At 34.1% G+C, this 18,365-nt stretch overlaps 1 protein-coding gene across 1 annotated transcript; it reads left to right on the forward strand.

Annotated features, from left to right (window-relative positions):
* Positions 1-6,910: 6,910 nt before the first annotated feature.
* Positions 6,911-17,380, forward strand: LOC142350155 (tyrosine kinase receptor Cad96Ca-like). The gene is made up of 5 exons (XM_075401980.1): positions 6,911-7,980; positions 8,452-8,609; positions 11,373-12,055; positions 12,560-12,734; positions 16,484-17,380. Exons 2-5 carry the CDS (start codon positions 8,465-8,467, stop codon positions 16,900-16,902), a joined length of 1,422 nt encoding a protein of 473 aa, XP_075258095.1. The 5' UTR covers positions 6,911-7,980; positions 8,452-8,464; the 3' UTR covers positions 16,903-17,380.
* The last annotated feature ends 985 nt before the right edge of the window (positions 17,381-18,365 follow it).

The following is an 18,365-nucleotide window of genomic DNA, read 5'->3' on the forward strand; positions in this document are numbered from 1 at the left end:
AGGGACTGAATTGCTGATGAAAACATTTTTCTCTAAGATTTCTGGTCGGTAGATTTGTAGTAATCGGCAGTAAACTCCGATATTCCAAGCAAAAATTTTTGAGTGGTAATTTGAGTAGGATACATTAACATTTTTAGTTACTTCGCTGGCTGGGTTGCTACTTTGACCGATTTTTTGTTGTGCGAAGTTCTAATCGAAGTGGGTTGTCTTAAGGAATTCAGGTTTTAGCCATTTTTTTTTGTTCGAATGAGGTTACTATGAGATTTTTGTTAGGTATTGTTGGTTTCATAGATGATCGTCGGTATTGTTGGTTTCATAGATGATCATCGGTATTGTTGGTTTCATTTCTCATTCTTAACGCTGTTGCTTTTCATTCTAAGCAGTAGCTGTTCCGGACAAAAATTTTGTCCGAGATGTAAATCGAATAGGTTCTTGTTGCTGGTTGCTGTCTATAGATCACCTTAGATGTTTCAAGCAAATAAAGTTTCTCAATGGCTTTTTGCTCATCGTGAGAGAATAATCTAGACTTATCTAGATTGATATTGAATGAATTCGTTTTCTCTGCGTTATTGTTAATTTCTTATCTTTAAGCCATTTTTTTTATTAACTTCGCTGTGTAACAACCGCTTAGTTTTGTTCATTAACAGACGATGTCTTTATTGCAGCACTGAAATGATCATAGGCAATTCTTTAATGTAAATAATAAACGGAAAAGGGTCGAACACCGACCCTTGAGAAACTCCCAGAACATATTTTGGCTAGACCACACGACGATTACTTTGCTTTAAAAATGTTGCAATTCAAAAATGTTGCAATTCAGCCTGGTCTGCTGCAACTTTTTTGTTTACTGGTCCTCTTATGCCGTAACTGACTAACATTTCGTCAACAAAAATATCTGCCACATATTTTTTCTTCAAATCCTGAATCATCATTGACGTGCAAATGTTTTTCCAGATTTGTATCATTCATCTCAATGGGACTGGAATTGTGAGGTAAATAGCGCACATCCTTGCTGTCGAAAGCCAAATTAGTTAGCGTTGAGAAGAGCTCCTAAATATAAAATGCCTAGCGGAACCTTGAAAGGCAGGTTGCATTGTGTTGCAACTGGTGACAACAGCAAAGTAGCATACAATTTTTTTAATTGGTCAGAAAATGCTTTTTTTTAGAGCAATAGTTTATCAATCTTAAGCCAATTGGTGAGCATTTTTGATTTGAAATTATTAGTATTAAGATCGCAAAATGTCTTGCTTTGTTATGCAGCTATTTTTTTCAGAATTTGACCCCAATCACATTGTTTTTGTTACTTTTGTTTCGTTCAGTTAAATTAGTTGCCTTAATTGTCTTTGACGAAGTGCGGTTTTTTCACATCAGTTTAGTTGTTTTAGCTTCTTTCTGATTGTTGAAAAATTGTGTTGGAACGTTTTCGTCGATCAGATTGTGAGTGGTATCATTAGAAAGCTTGTCAAGCGCAGAAAATCAAATTAAAATTTTGGTGAATTTCCTTTTTTACGAAGAGTTATGGAGAACTAAATTTTGTGAACGTTAGGCTCACTTCGGTTGCTTTGCTCACATTTTTCCTAACTCTTTCACTATGCTTGAATTTTTCAATCAATTTTCAAAAAAAATTGTTAAATTTATAACGATGCTCTCAATCGTTTTAAGTTCAAAGATAAAGTATAGTTGCTGAATTGCTTGAATGAACACTTTTAGCTAAAATGTTGCAAATGTTTTTGAAAATTTAGCATACTTTTCATTTTTCATTAAGAAAATGGCACCAGATATGCTTCTTTAGCCCTCTTTGTCCAATTTCACCGGTACTGCAGGACAAAAAAACATCTGAAACAATCATCGCTGATAATAATGAGGGCTCTTTTTACTTCTAGTGTCTATGGAAGTGTTCTGGAACTAACACTATGGCGGCGTTTCGCTAATTTGTATCGGTTTTTATCAAAATGCGTCATTTATTTTTTTTTTTGATAATCCCCAAAATTTCATTATCTGGAACAATGCGCATTTAAATGCCCCCTCAGGGATAGCAAGGCCAGTTTTTGGCTCACTGCTAGTTTTTGCGACGAAAAAAGAATTCGATTGTCTTTTGACTCTGTCTGTTTTGTATAATATAGTTTTTGCAATTTTCTTTGTCCTAATTAAAAACAATTCTATTTTTATTGAGCGAAATTAAAACATTGAGAGGTCCAATTTTTTTTTAAAGTGAGGCAGAGGCAAAAAAATAAATTCTGTGTTTTCTGACTAAAGGTTTTCGAAAACTTTTTAATGAACTCGTGAGTTTTGTCAGCATTTGTTGTTATTTTTGTAATCTTTTGACGGAGTCTAGATTTTCTAATGTCTTTTTTGCTATCCAAGGATCTATTAACGTAATAAGTGCTTTCAGTAGATACTTAATGGTTTTCGCTACTATAACTAATTATTTATCCTAAAATCCTAATTTATGTATGATATATTGACTTTTTTGTCTTATTAGCTATTTTGGTAATTTTTTAACACAATTATTTGTTTTGTAGGACGAGCAACAATACTCAATTTAATTTTGCTGATTTTTTAATCCAAAATTGGGGCTCCGTTTTTTGAATCATTTCAAATATTGCCTAATTAATTTTGCCTGCACGTGAACGCAAATGAACATATATTAAAATTTCAGCAAAAAGCTTTTTCGTCTTCAAAGCTATATTTGCGTAGAAATATGTATGAAAATTTAGATTGAGCCTGTATTCGTTGTTATTTTGTAGTTTTATAGTAGGAACCATTTTAATAGGCAGTAAAATGTTGATCTTTTTTATTATGTGTTAGTTGAAAGCATATAGTTGCTATTACTTATGATTCTATTTTTAAAAATAATTGTTTTCAGATTTGGCATATTTGCCTCTTCTTCCTTTCTTTCACCTTGTTGCGTTCTCGCAGCCAACCGAGAGGTCATATCCATTTTCAGTCGAATTAAGATATAGTCTTCGTTGCAGTTTTGATGTTTAAAATGGTTTTTCGGCTTGCTTTAAAGCTACAACTTTTTCATAGTTTTTTTGTTTTTGTTCGTGGGCTAATTATCACAATAATAAAAATTAAATGATTATATTATTGCCGTTCAAAGAAAGCGAAATTGATTATATTCAATGTTTTATTGAATAGATTAAGATTTTAAAGCATTTAAAACCGTTTTCTTGCAATAATTGACTTTGATTGTCTCAATGGTTTTTTATGCAGCTATAGTTGAGCGCTATTTGAGAGCTTATGGTTTTCGTGTCTTTGAAATTAACTATTTTCCAAAAAATAAAAGCGTTCTTAGCTTTGCCTTTTTTGTTTTTGTCTACATGTTGATTATTATCAATAAATCCAGGTCCTAAAAATTTTCTGGTAAACTGAAAGTCAATTTATTCAATTTGGGTATTATCTGATGCATTTTCTGATTTTTAAATGTTTTTTTGAAGTTTTCTCAAAAGAAATAGATAGATATTGAGTTTTAGTTGTAATTAAGGTTTGTTGTTTTTTTTTGATATCGATGTCTGCCTTGTCTTCTGAATAGCAGGTATCAGTGGCCCTCTAATGAGGAATTAGTTAAATTTTACTGGTTTGAGTCTAAATCAATTTTTGAACGTTTTCAATCTGTTCCTCATTTGGTAGACAATTAAGTCAAAAATGTGATTGAACAGGGTCGGAACTTTTTGTGCGAACGCACATTACCGAAGCTCCCTGTCTCTTTTTTCATTCAAATGCTTTAACAGTTGATAAAATACAGCTCTGTCTTCTTCTTTCGGTCTGACCCAGGTAATTATCTGTCAGTGCTGTTCTGATTTATTATTTAAACTTTTTGAGAGCGCTCTTGGTTTTGTTACTCGTTTCTGCTGTTTTGTGTGCTCTTTGCGTAATTTTTGTTCTTTGTCAACCCAAATTCTAAAATGTTTGCACTTGTCTTCTTGGAACATAATTCCCGTGAAGACTTTTAATGAATTTTGGAAGAGAAAATGTTACCTAAATTGGAAGAACTTTCAGAGCCAATTTTCAAAGCTGATTGGACTGGCATCTATTCTGCCTTCGAAATCAAGTTTGCTTTTGCGAGGGATATAATTTTTTTCCATTCGTTGGGGCTTTCCTTTTTTATTTTCCATTCAGTCTTATTAACTGACTAAAGGTTTTCGAAAACTTTTTAATGAACTCGTGAGTTTTGTCAGCATTTGTTGTTATTTTTGTAATCTTTTGACGGAGTCTAGATTTTCTAATGTCTTTTTTGCTATCCAAGGATCTATTAACGTAATAAGTGCTTTCAGTAGATACTTAATGGTTTTCGCTACTATAACTAATTATTTATCCTAAAATCCTAATTTATGTATGATATATTGACTTTTTTGTCTTATTAGCTATTTTGGTAATTTTTTAACACAATTATTTGTTTTGTAGGACGAGCAACAATACTCAATTTAATTTTGCTGATTTTTTAATCCAAAATTGGGGCTCCGTTTTTTGAATCATTTCAAATATTGCCTAATTAATTTTGCCTGCACGTGAACGCAAATGAACATATATTAAAATTTCAGCAAAAAGCTTTTTCGTCTTCAAAGCTATATTTGCGTAGAAATATGTATGAAAATTTAGATTGAGCCTGTATTCGTTGTTATTTTGTAGTTTTATAGTAGGAACCATTTTAATAGGCAGTAAAATGTTGATCTTTTTTATTATGTGTTAGTTGAAAGCATATAGTTGCTATTACTTATGATTCTATTTTTAAAAATAATTGTTTTCAGATTTGGCATATTTGCCTCTTCTTCCTTTCTTTCACCTTGTTGCGTTCTCGCAGCCAACCGAGAGGTCATATCCATTTTCAGTCGAATTAAGATATAGTCTTCGTTGCAGTTTTGATGTTTAAAATGGTTTTTCGGCTTGCTTTAAAGCTACAACTTTTTCATAGTTTTTTTGTTTTTGTTCGTGGGCTAATTATCACAATAATAAAAATTAAATGATTATATTATTGCCGTTCAAAGAAAGCGAAATTGATTATATTCAATGTTTTATTGAATAGATTAAGATTTTAAAGCATTTAAAACCGTTTTCTTGCAATAATTGACTTTGATTGTCTCAATGGTTTTTTATGCAGCTATAGTTGAGCGCTATTTGAGAGCTTATGGTTTTCGTGTCTTTGAAATTAACTATTTTCCAAAAAATAAAAGCGTTCTTAGCTTTGCCTTTTTTGTTTTTGTCTACATGTTGATTATTATCAATAAATCCAGGTCCTAAAAATTTTCTGGTAAACTGAAAGTCAATTTATTCAATTTGGGTATTATCTGATGCATTTTCTGATTTTTAAATGTTTTTTTGAAGTTTTCTCAAAAGAAATAGATAGATATTGAGTTTTAGTTGTAATTAAGGTTTGTTGTTTTTTTTGATATCGATGTCTGCCTTGTCTTCTGAATAGCAGGTATCAGTGGCCCTCTAATGAGGAATTAGTTAAATTTTACTGGTTTGAGTCTAAATCAATTTTTGAACGTTTTCAATCTGTTCCTCATTTGGTAGACAATTAAGTCAAAAATGTGATTGAACAGGGTCGGAACTTTTTGTGCGAACGCACATTACCGAAGCTCCCTGTCTCTTTTTTCATTCAAATGCTTTAACAGTTGATAAAATACAGCTCTGTCTTCTTCTTTCGGTCTGACCCAGGTAATTATCTGTCAGTGCTGTTCTGATTTATTATTTAAACTTTTTGAGAGCGCTCTTGGTTTTGTTACTCGTTTCTGCTGTTTTGTGTGCTCTTTGCGTAATTTTTGTTCTTTGTCAACCCAAATTCTAAAATGTTTGCACTTGTCTTCTTGGAACATAATTCCCGTGAAGACTTTTAATGAATTTTGGAAGAGAAAATGTTACCTAAATTGGAAGAACTTTCAGAGCCAATTTTCAAAGCTGATTGGACTGGCATCTATTCTGCCTTCGAAATCAAGTTTGCTTTTGCGAGGGATATAATTTTTTTCCATTCGTTGGGGCTTTCCTTTTTTATTTTCCATTCAGTCTTATTAACTCCAGCCTGCTGTCTCATAGCCTTGACCTTGTCGCCATCTTCAGTGCACTAAAGTACATCATAAGTGGGAAATGATATCCCAATGAACTAAAAAGCGTTATAAGCTTACGCGCTCTTTGTTAACTATCCCGACCTACGTATGTATCAATTTCAATTTAGTAGTGCAAGATCCCGCAAATTTGTCTCCATCAACATTGTGTTTCAGTTTTTGCAAACGAATTCTTGAAACTTTTCAAAATTGAATTATCACGTGCTCCAAAAAAAATCAAAATTAATTTAACAAAATTACATCGCCGTGTAATTTTGTTGCAGATTCAACCAGAAAATGGTTGAAGATCTGAACATGATATTTCAAGATCTGGCAAGAAGATTATTTTTATCTCGTCTTTGGCTTGTACCCAAAATGAGGGTTGAAAATCATAAGCAAACCGATCATTTCATCAATTTCCGCGCCTTGTGAAGTGGCACATTCTGGGCCTTTTCTGGTGCGCGGGAGAATTTTAAAAAAGACTAAATTCATGGCTAAATAAAGGAACTTCAAACAAAGTTAAACGCCCTAACAGATATTTGAAATTTAACCTTTTGATCGTTTGAATATAACAGAATTAATTTAATGGCTAAATCCATCTAGCATTTACCAGTTCTGCTTGTGAAGTAATGTGATAGCTCCATTATTAATGGTTGCACAGCTAAACGGTGTATGGTAAGAAAATAAACTCCCATAGCATATGAACTGTATACACCTTTTATCCTCTTTTATAATCAATCATTAATGTCTCTTCCATGACTCACTTCAGAACTGAAATCGCTTTCCGATCCTTATTCCAGTCTTAAAAGATTTTGCGTGCATTTCTCAAGTAAACAAACTAAACAAAGCCTGGAAGAAATAAACAATCAATATTTTGTGCACACAAATTGAGCATTCTTCATAATGGGAGTATTGTTGATTATTGATGTTTGTTTACTTTGTTATCTCCGAATTCTTATTTCGCGATTAGAATGCCTGCGTTTAAAGACAAATTTGATCACGCCTTTGTTTCTGAATGAGATTAGCAACTGTACTTTGAATTAGCTTTTGATGAGAGACGAAAGATTAAATTAAGTAATCCAATTAGAATGAGGCGATTAGATTGAATTACATTTACCTGTTTCAAAATACCATTTAAAAACCAAACAAATTCCATTTGAAATACATTGCGAGCGGTTATTTCAGACTGAATAATTTGACCATTTAACGATTTGCTCTATTCAACATCAGACGAAAAATAAATTTGCATTAATTTTGGTCCAATTTAGAAAAAGCTTGTTGTTTTTCCGCCATGCTGGTAGAACCATTGAATACACTTTTAGTTGTTTCATCGTGTTTGTTTGCAACATATGGTGTCTTAAATTTTTCCATTTTCCATGCCAAAGTTAGATAAGCAACAATTTTCATCCCATATTTTCTCTCTCGCTCTGTGTTTAACAATATGGAATAACTCGATCTGCTTAAAACAGATTATACATCACCACTGTTGGATGTTTCTAAAATGCAAATTTTCTCCATATCAGAGCTTGCATATCTTGAGAGAAAAATTATCACCTTAGTTTGAACAGAAATTGTGTAATTGTGAAATCTTATCGAAATTTCTTCAAATTTTATTTGAAATGTTTTTGATCTAAACAATTTGTTTATTCGCGCAGATAAATGACTGTTTAAAAGCTATTCTGATTTGATTGTGTTGGTTTTAAATTTCTGCACCTTTCTTGGTTGGACTTTATTAAACTGCAGCTTTTAACCGCTATTCAGAGGCAGCAATACATTAGAGTAGCGGTAGATGCTTTATATCAATTTGAGAAATATTTGAGATTTATAAATTAAGATTTCAGTTACAATTTTCATTTATAAGTAGTTATTGTATTGATTTTCGTAAAGTTTACAAAATTACAAATTTTCTTGCCTAAAAAATCGCATATGATTTGAAGTGAATTTTGAACTCAAAATAATTTCAGGTGTATAATACCATAAGCATACGGGTTGCTTTAAAATTTAAGACTTCTCGTAGACTCGTAGAAAACTAATGGCTGAGTGATAATACTACTACATTTTTACAATGCTTTTTAAAACAGGAAATTGACTGCATAATGTTCATATAAAGTTCCGAAACTTTTTTTTTGAAATTTAATCAGAGCGGTTTTGATTGCTTATCCCTTCCGGATGAACAAAATTTTCGTTTTTATAGAAAGCTTGCATAAACTACACTGCTTGTAATTATGGATTGACCCTGTAGCCTGCCTAATAGTTAAAATCAGCATCACAATAATTTTACATCATTAGAACGGTTTAAAGGATATCATTAATAAATGGTCATATTGCACCCGGGGAAAAAAGAGCTCTGGCTTTAGTTTTGTTAATAATAACTCGTAATTCACTTCAAACAATGCATGGTGAGTAGCGTGTAATGTGTAATGGCGTGTAAGTACGACACATGTAGAGTAGGAATCTGTTCAGTGGACAACACTGGGCAAGTGAGTTGCAATTGTTTCACAGGATTCACTGGACAATTCTGTGACGAGAAGATTGACCATTGCCTCAATGTCGAGTGTGATGCAGGTCAGTTAATTCATATCTCGGACAGGATTAAATCTTAAAATTTACAGCTGTATGGATAAAGTACTGCTTCACTTTTTTCAGCGAAAAATGTTTCAGCGCAAAAATATTTTTTTTGCACCGCAATAACTGTTTAGCGGAAAAATGATACACTAAACAAGATTAGGGAAAATTTTCTGAATAAAACTTTTTGTTTTTTTTCGGTTATGAGTCTAACCAGTCTTGCGTCATTGTTAGTTTGAGAGGCGTTGAGTTTCATAAATTTCTCCCATTAATTAAAAAATTCTCATACTCAGTTTTACATTTTTTCAAAAAATGCATCCAATTTTGTCACCAAAATATTTGAGCGAGCTTTTGGTGTACGTTTGCACGACTATACACGCATTTCATTGTACAGGTTCATTGTCAAGTCCAATACTGTGTTGCTGTGTCTGCACTGCCAAACTTATCCACGGTATGGTAACAAAAATAGAATTTATATAACTTTTTTTGCTATCTTGAAAACTGGTTGTAGTTGACGTTGTCCAGCCTCAGGTTGGTTAACAAATTGTTAACTGTTTTTGGAAGGTTTACTTTGACTATAAAATAAAACTGGATATATAAATCGCCACGAAAAGTTGTGCTTTGGTTTAACAATCACATTACGTATACATATACTTTCTGTCTTTGTCGATAGATTGAATAGAATGTTTTTTCGTTTTTCAAACGGTCAATCATTGGAATATAGTAGATATGGAGTCGTTTTTTGACTCCTTGAATTATTTGAACCAAATCTTTTTTGCAACTTGAACAGCTCTTATCAGGAAACTTCACTCAGATTTGCAAGGTCTTATTAACACAGAAAACAAACAATACGAAGACAACCGTCTGATGCATTTCATCAAATTTCAATTTTTTGCAGTCACATTATTGTCCACAGTTAGTGAAGTTGCAACTTTCGAAATGTTTTTTTGCGAACATTTTTCCAACTTTTTGCGAACATTTTGACAATTTATTGTAATTCTTTTTTGTGAATGTCTTTGTTTAATCTATTCCTTGACTGCTAAGTGCGCCGTTAGTAAGACTCAATTAACAAGGTAATTTTTCCTAATTCTCTCAAATTTTTCTATTGAGAGTAGGAAACTCGCAACTGTGTGACCTTTCCAATTTTTATTCCAGAGCAATTCGTTTTGAAGACGACACGGAGCTGGTCAAATGGAAAATTCTTACTTCTTGTCCGCTTTCATTATAATGTAAATCATGATGATTGACCGATATGGTTGAATTGATTTTTGTGTGCGTTCTGAGTGTGTCAGTTTTGTCAATTGGCCCTGGATGATAGGCCGCATTTTGTGATGTAGCTGAAGATAAATCAAGACAAATGAGTCAAAACTAAAGTCGTCCTCTCTTGACTTATTACTTTTCTTCTCATTTTTCCCATATTGTACAGGGTTTCATAGATTTCTGATTTTGGAACAACATACTGTCTTTGCTTTTGTACTTTTGTTCTTATTTGTCAAATTTTCCTTTTTTATTGGCGAAAAATTTGCTAAATTTTACAATTAAATTTATCAGTTTGTATGAGTACCTGTATAACATCAAAAGATGGTTCGCGAAGATTTTCAATCAAAAAAAGTTTACTTTTGCTCAAATTATTTTTAGGGTTCTTCTGATATAACGTTTATTTTTAGGGTTCTTCTGATAGGCTGTGTGCGACATAACGTTTAGACCTGAAAATGGGGAAATTTGAATGGGAAGAGATTTCTAATACCTTGTGAAAAACTATCAACCAGGGTTTCAACTTTCAACCATGTTAGGGGGTCTAGGCAGGTGCAACTACTGTCAAAATGAACCAGTTCTGGATTCGAACCAGCATCTCTTACTTGCAAGCCTAGTGTGCTACCCATTTACACCAACTGGTCTTAAACCCTCGAACTTGGGCATCTCTTATAACCCGTTCTGACGTTCTTTCTTGTTCTTCGAAGCTTCTCAGGCTTCTCTCTCAATCTTCTAACAAACCACAAAAGTCTTTTTCCAGAACCCAATCTTCTAAATATACTGAGATATTTCTTAAGTCTTTTCAAGTTTACAACAAATTCGAAACACCAACATCCTCAAACTCTACTATAGGAATTTATTAAACATACAAATAAAACAGATAGGAGGCTAAAACTCAAATGAACCTGGGAGAATTTTTAAACCTATGATTTCCAATAATTATCGTAATTATTAACATTTCCATTGTCCTTTGCTTGTTGGTAATTTATTGAAGAATTGTTTGCAATACTCATTTTGGTTCTCCTTTAATTTCCTGTTAGCGAAATTTGTCTGCTGTTTATATAACTAAAATGCTTGCTCCAATTGGTGCTTCTTGCAAATATTAAAAGTTCGGTGTTTATTTTCAAATTGAGTCTCTTAAATATTGCAACCACGTCATTTCAATGGTTTTTTTTCTTCGCAGTGAGAAATATGCCGATAGTGCTTGCTGATTCAAAACGTTGTGGAATATTTGAAATATTGGAAAATACATACAATCACCGCTTTTAAACGGGTTTCCGATCTTGAATTGAGTAGTCCAAACTAAATTTACAATCCTCGTTTTTACCTGTTTCCGGCCAAAAATGAGTTTATCTGAGGGTAAAGTCTTTCAGAAAAGTCGTTACAAACGGTTATTATGAGATCAGTTTCTTTAGATGGTGAAAAAACTAGAACTATGTGATCTAGAAAGAGGCTTGTCTATCTGTCCTAATTTGTCAAAACTAACTTTCGTCCTAGTTTGTGTTTAAGGTCAAAGGTGTCAAGATATGATATCGACATACCGTTGTGTTGATTTGTTGGAAGAAACGTCATCATCAGATGGAGATAGTGACGATGTCCAGGGTTGGGTCTTCGCGCTCCTTGCAGTTGGAACCATCATCGGGTGCATGATCTGGCTAGTAGTCTACATCCAGTTCAGCAAAGGCAGTCTCAAAGAAACAAAGCGGAAAATGCCCAGGAAGAAGAACCTGAAAAAATTAAAAAAGGGAATCAATTGGGAGCATTTCGAGAAATCCAAACAGGCTGAACGACTTGCAAAGATCAATTTGCTCAACAGTAAATGGCAAATTCCGCAAGATGAGTTTCAGATACGGTCAACTTTGGACGCCGGCGAGTTCGCATCAATCCACGCCGGTCTCTGGAACCCAAGCGATGGTCGCCAAGTTGCCTTAAAACGTGCAAGAGATCCACTGAATCTGCTGATTGTATCTGAGTTACAAAATGAGTTTGAGATCCTGACTGAGTTGACGGGTAATCAGAACGTGATTGAGTTGTTGGGTATAACGTACATGGGGGATGGGGAGCAGCCACAGTTGAATATTGTGTTTCCATTGTACCATAGAGGCAATCTGCAGACTGTCTTGTTGGAATTGAGAGATACTGAGTCGCACGGAGAACCTTCTGGCTCCAGAGTGGGACTTGTTGAGATTCAGGTAATTGAGTTGCACAAAAATTATCTGCTCAGTATTGTTTTTTCTCTTGTACTCAATGCAGTTTGTGCACGGCATTGTGATAAATTAACGGATCTATTCCGTTTGTGCCCCCAGCTTAGTGGGTGCATATTATTTGCAACCCCCAGATGCACGTGCCATATTTTTACATAATGATTTCCCGTGTAATGACACGTGCTCTGTAACTGAGATGTGCATAACACATTGGGGGGGGGGGGGGCACAAACGGAAAAGATCCAATTTACCTTAAGATCCAATTTACCTTTATGGTTTCCGATTCCGAAACCATGTCATGGCCAGTAAACTAAGCTGGAGTGTTAATAGCATATAGAGATGTTTGTGATCACTTTTTCCGATCAATGGAAAGCGGTGACACTTGGAAAATACAAAAATGCCAACCTCTAATTTTCATTTCAATTGGAAACTAAACTCGCTCCAATTAATTCCTGATCGCTATTTCTCATAACGCAGTTCTCAACTGTTCAGAGAAGTGGTGGTCAGCTGGTGAACTTTGCTCTGGATGTGGCTCGGGGAATGAGACATGTGGCCTCAAACGGTTACGTATTCCGAGACCTTGCCGCTCGAAATGTGCTCGTGGACAACCAAGGCCGCTGTCGTATCTGTGACTTCGGAATGGCCAAGTCTACAATACCTATCCCAGGTAAAAAAAATTGCTTTTTCTACCGTTTCCTGTTTTGTTATCTTAAGTTCACACAGTTTATTTCTTAAGCTCAAGTTTTGCAAGGAGAATTTACCCCATTTTCGTACAAACTAAATACACTGTACCATTTCCACCATGGGGATTTTCATTTTCATTTAATAGACAAAAAATTTGCACAGTGAAAAATTTCTTCTCGAATGATATTTACTGTCAAATCTGTCCTCTAATCTATTGGTGAGAAATAAAGGGCCTGTTTTCAAGTGTCCCTTTGTTTTTTTTTTAATTCTCCGTTTGAAATAAACATAACATACTAATTTAAATCAAACAGTTTTCTGAAATAATTCTAAGTTAATAATTCTGAGCTCGGTTTTATTTAGTTCGAGTTTAGAATTCTGCTGACTCCGTATACAATTCTGGGCTTTGTTTTATTGCCACTGTGACGGTTTCAGCTGCGACGACACTAATTGTTACGAATCGAAGACGAGTATTGTTACAAATATTACCTCACAGTTGTTATAGCCATCGAGAAGTTATCAATCTCCGAGGCGAAGCCGAGAGGGCGATAACAACCTTGTGGTAATGTTTTTAATCGAATATTGTTGCGCTTACAACCGTCCCACAACTTTATCACAGTGTTCCTGTGATATCACACTCTTTTATAGATCCAGTGGCGATAAAAGAATTTGATAAACTGGTAGTCTAATGACGCAGCAGCTATCGTAGTGTTAATTAGCGCTAACATGTTATTCAACTGTGGCTATCTCAACGAGAGTTGATTGAAGGTTTTTTGCTGAAAATATATTTGTTCATGACTTGAACTTTGACTTTTGTTTTCAAACATTGACTTCTGCTTTAGAGCGTGGTCTTATTTTCGATTATAAGACTTCAACAATAGCTTAGGTACTTATGCATAGTAATTAGGATTGATGGTAAAAACAAAGACCAAAAGGTCGCTCCGAGAATTTTTTTCTCATAGCAAGCCCTCTTACCTGTCCTAACTACACAGACCCCCTCCCACTAACCCCAACACCAACTACCTACCCTCACCCCGCCCTATCTACCCCAGCCCTAGCTACTCGCAACCAGCTCCTCCCAGCCACCTACCGCCACAATGATTGCCCCTCCGCATACGCAAACAAATGCACACACACGCGCGCGCACGGACACACTCACAAACACAGGTCTGCTAATTGCAAGTGAATAGAAAATTTATTTTTAAAAATTTGAAAAATGATGTCCCTTTGTATGTAACAAAATAATGTTTAATGGTTCCAACGTTCCGAGTTGCTGACGCACACTTGGTCAGTCTTCTTGAATTTTAACTTTTGTCGGTTTTTGGAATGTAAGCAAAAACCACTAAGAGATTGATTTTTGTTTTGTCTAGATTCAAAATTTTCTGGAGCGTCATCTATCTCGCGAAAATTTTTGTGACATTTGTACGTGTTCTATTAATATTGGAGACACCTTAACAGCCTATTTGATTAATCATACAAAACAAAAACAATTATTTATTTATGCTTAAAAATATAATCAAATTTTCATTTTAATTCCTGCTTCTTCCTGTTATATATTTTGTCGTAGTTACTTTTGTAAACGAAGCATTATATTGCAAGAAGAGTGCCATTTTTTTGCGCAGTCTGTGATCACATTAAATTGTGTTTTTATTACATCCTACAATTTTTTTGAGATCCAAATATTTTCATCTCAGTTTTTCTCAGAGTTAGGTTCAGTTGGTTTGGGTAGTTATTTTAAGCCTCTCAGTAATATAATAGGAATGTTTTTGTTGGTATTTGATTGACATTTTACTTCCAATAAGATTAATTTATAAGATTAATAAGAAAATTAATTGGGTGGCCAATAGCAAATTAGCAAAGACCATATATCATGTAACAATCCAAAGGACTTGGATGGTATTTGCGAGCTGTTTTTTTTAAGATCCGTTAACGATTGTTTTTCGACATTTTGATGTTAAACTGAAGTCAAATTAGAGAGTGATGATGCAAAAAAGGAAGTAAATTTGAAAGGTATTTTCTTCAACCTGCTTTTAAATTGGAATGAGAGATTTGTATTTGAACAAAATGTTTGGTTTCGGAAAGCGACTTTTTGACGTGCAGCATTTTCCATTTTCGCTGACTTCCATTTTTGCTGTTGTTTCCCCTGATTTTCTTAACCAGTGGTTTCAAAAGGTCATAAATGTGTTCTAGTGTTGCATAGTTATGTTTTTTTGACTCGTCTAGAGAGAGTTATTGGTTCATATGAATAAGACACTGTTTATTTTAATAGAATATCTGCGAGTTTTGCCTGTTTTGTAGTTTTTTGTTGTCCGGTTTCTTAGTATTAATGATGAACCATCTAAATGACACAATTGTGGGGCGTAATAGAAGCAATGTTATAGTTTTAACTGATTGGTTAAAGGTTTAACTAATTTTGAATTAATTATCATCGATTGACGGAGTCTTTCCAATTTTGCAATTTTTTTGTTTTTCTGTCGTTTAGTCTAATTATTGACAATTTTGCTCGTTGGATATTCAAGCACATATGAATATAATTAATGGATCGAGTTCATGGTTAGTGTTTTTTTTTTTATTTTATCTAAATTTGTTTAAAAAATCCATTTATTGAGTTTTGGGTGTATTTTTTGTACTTTTTATTGTCTTACCAGTCAATCTCTTTGTTTGCAGTTCTCATCGAATGCTAAAAAGGTTTTTTTTAATTGAGTGAATTTTTGACTTCTGTTCTAAGCCTTTCTTTCTTTCTCTTTGACTATTTTTGCTCATTTCTTTTGTTTATTAAGGTTGTCTAATAACTAAATACTACTATTTGCAAGTGTGATCCATTGCTAATGAGAAAGCCTGATTCTATTTATCAACTTGGGATCATAATGTTGGTTTGTATGCCTTTTAATTTATTTAGTTTCATATTTGTGAATTTTTTTTATTCTTGGCCGTTTTTGCGCTTTTTTGTTGTTTTGTTGCTTTTTTTTTTCAAGCGTTACAGTTCTCATTGGTTTTCTAGTGCGGCCTAATTGTCTTCAATTTGTCGGCTTCAGCTTTTAGCTTTCGTTTTTTTTTACTGAGATACGAGTTGTTACTGAATAGTTTTGTTGAATTTTTGAATCTTTTCTCTGCTTGTTGTTCTATTGTCAAAACGACTAAAGTCAAGTTGTTCATCGTCCAATTCAAAAATGCTAATGGTTGTTATATGACTTCTGAAGTTGCTGTTTTGCATTGATGAAGGATTTAATTATGTAGTTTTGTGTATATCGTACTTTGACGCCAATAATTTTCAAATAAATTCTGATTTTTGCCAAATTTCTTAGTTTCTGTCCCTTATTACATTGTCTGTTATTGGTTTCCACAACTTTGTTGTATTGTGTACTCATTCTAAATACACTTGGTGTCAACATTTATATTAAGTGTTTTTCCTATTGCTTGTCTTTGAAACTGCAGTTTCCGGAAAATTAGATTTTTTAATTGTTTTTTGCGCCTATAGGATTATATGCTTCGTTGACTGTCATAGTTTGACGTTGAGGGAAAAATGTCGATTGCCAGTTCCATGTCATTGATCAATTCAATTGTGTGGGTTGAAGGAATGAGTTTTACAAATGTGATAAACTCAGGTTGACGAACAAGCTGGACCTTAGTGTTTTAGTGCCTTTGTCATATTCAGTCTGTTTCTCTTAGATTCATTAATCAAGTCCAATGCTGATTGGTTTTTGCCAGCGAACTAACAAAAATTGCTTTTTACAGGCGAGAAAGCGATTGAGATGAGTGCATCAGTGCATCAACTACCAATTCTTTGGCGCTGGATGGCACCAGAAAGCGTGAGTGACAACGTCTACAGCACCAAGACAGATGTCTGGCAGTTTGGTCTGGTCATGTGGGAAATCGTGACTTTGGGGGGACTCCCGTACCCTGAGTACTCTAACACGGATGTTCTATCAAAATGCGTCACTAACAACGCTTACAAAATGCCCAAACCAGTGCACTGTTCGAACGAGTGGTACACTATAATGACGGGGTGCTGGAACCGACCCGGGATTCGACCATCATTTCAGACGCTCTACAGGGACCTTAAAGCGATCAAGACGTCGGCAAAAGGGGTTCCGGAGCTGAACAAGTACAAAGAGGAGAATTATATTGCAGTCAGTCCGCCCGCACAAGAATGACGAGGAAATCAATTAACAAAACAATTGTGTAGATTAATGAAAATAGTCAAATATCATCAAGGGTGGTCGTTCCCAAATGATGAGGGTTTTATTTTAACGGGTCCCATTTTGGTGTGCCTCACTTTTGGTGCAAAGTGTTGTTTTTAAGAAACTCATTTTATTGGCCGACAATCTGCAGTACCTTCCGAAAAATCACCAGCGAACTCGTGAAACAATTCGTTAAAATTGAGGACAGGCAATCGTGGTCACGTGCCATGTGCTTCGGAAACTTAACATCATGCATGCCAAAATTTTGCTGGGACAACGTTCGAATAAAAAACCCACTGTTTTGATTTTAAAAAAATATTCTCCTGCTATATTCGAATGTTTCCTTAATTATTATCAAACTATCAAATCAATTAAACTGCCTTGCAATTATCAAAGTTTAGATGTTTCTATTTTGTTGGAGGTTTTTGAGGTTAATTTAGAATCCATGCAACCGCCTCCATAGAAGTTTATATAATTCAATAAAAAGTTTTTAAATTAAAGCTAGATGAATCCAGAAACTTGCTCAAATAAGAAACACAAATGAGCAAGACCAATCTTCACTAAATAAGAATTAGTTTAATACAACAAAGTCACACGAGATAATATATTTTAACAGAATTTTAAACAAGAGCTATCAAATTATTTTTTTAAATGTACTGCACCGACATGTTTATGGATTTGGTCCGCAGCTTCAACTTCAGAAATATTTCAGTTTCCGAAACATTTTTTATTTTTGTTTGCCTAACCCATGTCCATATTTGGTTGTTTTTCAATTGTTCAACTCTATAAAGAAACGTGAAAAGAGAAAACCAAACTTTGGATAAGGACGAGAACAAGTCGAATTCACCTGAAAACAGTTAATTCGTCAAATAATAACCCTTGTATCCGGAGGCAAAAATTTTCTTGGATCATTAGAAGATTAAATAAGAAACATTTTCCATTAACTGATACAAAGCCTTGATAGTATCAGCGACTCAATGGCTAAATTGTTCCAGCAATCAGTTAAGAAGCGCAATAAGGGCAAACCGAAACTATCTTGCAATGTCTGACAATCCGATGGTGGCAGAATGTTATTAACGAGTATGATAACCGAGTAAGGTAGCTTGGCCTGGATGCACATAATGGAAGCAACAGGAAAAAGTTGATAGTGAAAATTAAAAAATCAAGTTGATTCGTTTTTATTCTCCCAATCACTATAAAGGACGTATTCTCAGGTAAAGTTACCAAGGAAACTTAACTCAGGTAAAGTTAACTTTGCCATCCTCTGAACAATTGAAAACTTGCAGACTTTTTTAAGACAACTAGGGCTGAAATACAATTTGGAACAATAATAAATTAATTTGCTGATTGTTTTTATTTTTCAATCGTTGTGCAAATGTAAACACAAATTCCTTTTTTGAAGACTTGAAGAAAGGATCATTGAAAAGCCTTGTCTA

Source organism: Convolutriloba macropyga, chromosome 1, assembly GCF_964194025.1.
Source record: "Convolutriloba macropyga chromosome 1, txConMacr16.3, whole genome shotgun sequence".
Lineage (NCBI taxonomy): Eukaryota > Metazoa > Xenacoelomorpha > Acoela > Convolutidae > Convolutriloba > Convolutriloba macropyga.